Raw genomic sequence first — 5,721 nt, 5'->3', positions numbered from 1 at the left:
AGTGGAGACGGGTCATTTTGACCCGGAGGACAAAGGGTGTATACAGAAAATGAGGACAACAGGAGGGTTAAATAATCGTATATATAAAATATATAAAATAGGAAACTTTTTCAATGAAGCAAAATTATTTAAACCTGCACATTTCAAACAGAATGCTTTTATAATAATGCTTCTTTTTTTGCCTGAAATGCCAACAATTTGGCAAATGGAAAATATTCTACAAAAGTGGCTGCATCATATAGGATCTAAAAATTCTAGTACAGTAACGTATAAAGCAATTTTATTTTCTTTTTAACCACTTTACACACAGTACAACTACACGTCCCTCCATAGGACTCGTGATTGTACATACTTTTCTCTCTCCCTCTCGCACAAACAAACATCAATGTGACTGCAGTGCAAGGGGGACGATGTAGTTACAGCAGTAGAACATAAAGTGGACAAACTATTCCCTCATGTCAAGGTTAGAAAATACTATAAATAAAAGTCACACACAGAAAGAAACATACATTGTGTGCTGCACGCAGACTCCGAGGTCTTCAGAGGAAAGAGTGAGTGGCAGGTAATGAGGTGGAGCATCCGTCATTGTTAAGACTGATCCCTCATTAGGGAGCTTAAGGTTCCAAGGCAACAGATGTGTGCTTTTGCGATTATTGGTGTGAGTGGTGATATGGAGCCAAAGTACACGAATAAATGCAACACAGACAAATTTATTTCTGATCATTTTGTATGAAAGTAATGCGTTATATGATAACAGATGTGTGCATTGTTCCCCGTAAGCCATTATTAGCAGTGAGCAATTCTCTGCTGTGCTGTGTGTGTGTGTGTGTATGTGTGTGTGTGTGTGTGTGTGTGCGCGCGTGCGTGCGTGCGTGTACGTGCGCGTGTGTGTGAGTTTAATAAAAATATGGATTGCATGTGCTAACACAGACAGATGCACTCATTGTCAGAACTGTGTTTACCATCCGTCCCCATTACGCGTGCAATTACTCAGAGGCTGAAAACAAGCGGGCTCATTTGCGAGATGCTAAGCTGCTCTGGCTGAGGAGATCTCATGCTTTATTAGCCCGTTGTTTGGGAGATGCTTTCTGACAAGAAGCTGAGCGAATGAATAGATGGCTTGATAAAAAGCTTGCTGTGCAGAATTCTTCAAGCTGGATTTTATTTTATTTTATTATTATTAGTATTATTATTATATTTTTTGTGGGGGGGAGAGAGAAATTACACTGCCTTAGCTTGTAACAGATGATCTATTCCCTGAGTGATTTATGAAATCAATTTGTCTGTTATCGGCAGCTCGACTTTGTCAGATAACATCGCAGCACCATGCATCCCCGTTTGGGGACAGAGCGAGGCGGAGGCGCGTTTGTGTATGCGTTGGCATAATAGATATGTTGAAAATACCCATCAGTCACTCTGAGCATTGATGTTGTTGCATCATGCTGGGAAACATGTAAAAAAACAATGCACTGAATGTTGATTACACTTGGCAAAAGAATAAAAGGAACTTTCTAAGACTCCAGTGTGATGGTGTTGGTTTCTCTGGTACTTTGTGTGCTCATCCTCCATTTGTCTGTCTGCTAACTCTGAAACAAACTGCACCTTTACTATGGGGTGMCAGGTGTGGAATAAAATGTTAAAAACTGTCACCAACACATTTGCATTTTAGCTTAATTTCTGACTGTGAAATCCTACTTAAAGGGTGGTGGAGATATTATGCAAAATTAAGTTTTTTGAGCTTTACATCATGTTATAATGTCATTGCCTCGTCATTAACATACCCAGAGTGTTGCTTTGACTCATTCATTAATTAGTCATGAACCTCCTGTGGTAGCCATGTGGAACTGCCTAAACGCTTGCTGGTACAAAGCTCCACCTATTTACACAAAGCTCCTCCCTGGAACTCAGTCTGCGGCCAAGCTCCCGCCCCACAGAGCACCCCTTCCCTGAAGCATTGTTGTAAAAACATGCTGAAGTGGGAGTGTCAGAAACAATAGGAGGTTCTTAAAGAGATCCCTGATTACWTGTAACATTGGATATTTCAAAAATTTTACTTAAAATGTAAAACAAAGACTGTAAATATACTCTAGCCTATTTATTAAAAAATAAATAAATAAATACATTTTGTCACACGAACAGTGCCATTTTATTAACACAGCAAAGCGTACTGGGTGAATAATGCCGTTCACTAGGCAGTCTATGCAAACACTTATCCACCCTGAAGGTTAAATTTGGACATTATCCGTCGATCATCCCTTTTTAATGAAACCATAGCACCTTGACAATGAGTGGAATGTGGAATTTGACTGTCTGAAACTGATAATGTGGATGGAGGACTCCAGAGCTGCTTCACGGATTAGAGAACTTCAGTTTAGCCGGTTAGCTCTTTCATGTTAGCACTGAGCTAAGGAGCTAGCTATAGCTTTAGCATATGAGCTAATTTATATGTATTTGGTGATACCGYGTTGGCAATGTAGAAATGCCTGGAATAAAAAAAAATCCACACAAGCACGGAAAGAACATGCAAACTCTACCCAGAAAGGTCCCTTGCTGGGATTTGAGCTGACAACCTTTTTGCTGAGGCAACAGCTTTACCGACTGAGCCACATAACAACTAACAACTAGTTACTTGATTTCCTGATGCATCTCAGTGATCCAGGTAAAAAATCAAAAAGAAAAAAAATGTTTAGTTCTTCTGGACGGGTTCTTCTCTAATGAAACGTTTCGTCTCTCCTCCAAGAGACTTCTTCAGTCTGAGAGTTTCAGGCTAAATTCAGGCTTTTAAGCCCTGCCTCCATGTGACTGATACTCACATCACATGGCTATTGTTGACACCTAATTAACACCTATTGTTAACAGGGGTGGAGTGATACTGGCAATAGCAGCGCTGTAGGAGGGGGACAACTGAATTAAATGTTGATGTTTACATTTAAACATGTTCAAATGGATTGCAGCCTTTGCAGTTGGGGCTCGGCAAACTTTAACATTTACATTTGGATTTACACATTTAGATTCAGTATTTACATATATTATTTACCATTTATTTTAAACGTTTAGTAAGAAATTTGCAAACTGTAAGAGGAGTGAGCTAAATAATGAAATGTTAGTGGAAAATTAACTAGTATAATGAAAATATGTGACATTTTTAACATTTTATTTTACGCTTAGTGTAAAATTTGGTGTACATTTTATACTTTACTTCCTAACTGAACACCATTTTGATAAACTGTGCGTCTCGTGTGACCTGTCTTGGCTGATTCTKTATATGCATAGAGTTACATGTGTGTGCATGAGATTGCTTGGGACAGTGAAATAGAGCCTTCCAAATCTTATTGGAGCCCCGATGAGCTTTGTGTTGTTTCTGGGTCACTCACCTTAATTTGCTTTAGGCCATCTTCAAGCCTTCCTCAAGGACCTGAAGAAAGCACAGTTTTGACATTTGTATGCAGTTTGGGAAAAGAATTATATGAAAAAGCTTTGCGTTCCTTTCCGTGTACTCCGGTTCAGGAAGAGATAAGCAGTTTGTTTTGCCAAAGACGTCAAAGTGGGGGGAATCAGAAGTGACAGCAGAAGGGATGAGATATTTCGAGATATGTCTTGATGGATGTGGTTTAATCTTAAGCCTGCCAGATGTGTCAAGGATTTGCGAACACCTTATGGAGTTAAATCTCCCTGTGCCGCTTTCTCACTCTGTACCTCTGTTCCATCTTTCTTTCTGTCTCCACACAGTGAAGTTTGAGGATTGCCAGCGGAGCCGAGACGTGGGCTTTGTCAGCAGCGACCCCAACTTCAGTGTGAGGTCCGATGGGACGGTGTACGCTGAGCAAGAGGTGGCCAACCTCTCCGAGCCGGTGCAGTTCATGGTGACGGCGCGGGGACTGCACGATCCCCACATCTGGGAGACCACCGTGAAGCTGGCCCTAGCTGGACATCTTCATCCTTTACCGCTCACAAAGGTATTAACKAGGACTTTTTATTACAAGTTGACATTAATTGTTAATGAATTGTCTGAAATGCATTTGGTCAAAGTACCACAAAGAATACATCAAAAAGCTTCTTCAGGAATGATTTCATGAGTATTCAAGGCAGAAAATGTTACTGAAAGTTATGACTCAGATCAAATTAATGTATTTCTATAGCACATTTAAAAAAGTTTCCCATTGGCCAAAATGTTGCACACAAAATGTTAAATAGTAAGAAGATAAGATCATAAAAGCAAGTTCACAAGTCTTAAAAAGTAATGAAATCAAACAACAAATGTTCATTTTTCATGCTATATCACGTACAAATATGTTTTAAGATGAGTTTAAAAGTTGAAATCTGGTTCCACAGTTTAGGGCCTACAGCTAAAAACGCCCGATCATCCCTGTGGYCCAGGCTGGACCTCGGGACAGCTGAAAGCAAAGAATCATTAGATTGAAGAGATCTGGAGGGAACATAAGGCTGAAGGAGGTCAGACAGGTACACAGGGATCTGTCCAATCAGACCCTTATAGTTCATCAATAAAACAATATAATCAATTCTAAAACAAACAGAGAGCCAATGAAGGGAGGCCAGCACCGGGGAGATATGTTCAGGATTTTTTTTCTCTGTGTTTAAAGATGAGCTGCAGTGTTCTGAACCAGCTGTAATAAAAACATGAATCAAGCATTAAATGCCTTATTTAAAAAAAAGTCCAAATAATTCCAAGCATTCAATAAGCAAAATACTAAACGGTTATTTTATTATGAAACACCAGCACAGAYAGGTAACCAATGATCCATGTTTTATGAACAGAATTGTCTTGAGTCATGTATTAAACCAGGCAACATTAAAGCCTAAATAACATTAAAAAGCAGCTAGTGCTTGTCAGACCCTCTAAAGTGAATCCTTGTAACTATGACTAAAAACAAGAATCTGAGTAATTTTTTTTGTTTTTTTTTTTGCATTTTTTCATTAACTGAAACTAARAACCCTTTAGCAGTTTAGTTGTCCAAAAGATTTGTAATGTAATCAGTGCCAGGATCAACTGAATGTGACTCAGGGTTAAATGTGTTGAAAACTCAGTGATCTGATGTATCTCGAATTTGTCTGGCCCAAACAAGGCACTAACAATTGGCCCAGATATTGGCAACAATGATGGTCCATGTTATCTTACAATCAGCCCCTCAGCCCCATCATTATCAGACCTGGCCCACRCCTGWCCATTATGTGGGATATTAGGTCACAATTAAATAGCTTGTTCTCATGATTTTTGTTTGTTGGCTTTGTTTCTGAAACTTTTTAATCTAAAATACAAATATTTTCCAAATCCACCTGACCAAAAAATCCACATTTTCAAAGTTTAAGGTCATTCACTGTTCATGATGAAATGAGAGTTTTGCACATCTGCTGTGTTTTAAAGACTTTAGGGCATTGTAGAAACATCCAAATAGTTTCATAAAAACATGGGGGAAAAGTAGTTGAAGTACAAACATAATCATAAACCAAAAATCAAAAAAAAATATCATAATGGCTGTTTTGCTTTTTAAGGCTTTAAATTAATTTGCATTTTTTTTCCAAAAATATCAGAAGGACTGGGTATCATTCTAAACAAGGATGTTTCTGTTTCAGTTATGAAGTTTTTTTTTAGTCGGAAAAAAAATCAAGTACAACAAATAATAAATTTAAGAGGATTTTCATTTTTTAGGATATAGAATATGAATAAAAATGTTTCAAATATGTATTTTGTGAGTAGAAAGT

At 38.3% G+C, this 5,721-nt stretch overlaps 1 protein-coding gene across 2 annotated transcripts in view; it reads left to right on the top strand.

The window, feature by feature from the left end:
- The window catches only part of cdh4 (cadherin 4, type 1, R-cadherin (retinal)), a 369,348-nt gene that overhangs the window by 227,691 nt on the left and 135,936 nt on the right, over positions 1 to 5,721 (top strand). For both annotated transcript variants that reach the window (XM_014019336.1, XM_014019335.1), the window contains exon 4: positions 3,730 to 3,956. In XM_014019336.1, the coding sequence (XP_013874790.1) occupies positions 3,730 to 3,956 (227 nt within the window). The remainder of the gene's footprint in view (positions 1 to 3,729; positions 3,957 to 5,721) is intronic.

This window comes from Austrofundulus limnaeus, unplaced genomic scaffold (genome assembly GCF_001266775.1).
Source record: "Austrofundulus limnaeus strain Quisiro unplaced genomic scaffold, Austrofundulus_limnaeus-1.0 Scaffold216, whole genome shotgun sequence".
Classification (NCBI taxonomy): domain Eukaryota; kingdom Metazoa; phylum Chordata; class Actinopteri; order Cyprinodontiformes; family Rivulidae; genus Austrofundulus; species Austrofundulus limnaeus.
This window is presented reverse-complemented; position numbering and strand designations above follow the sequence as displayed.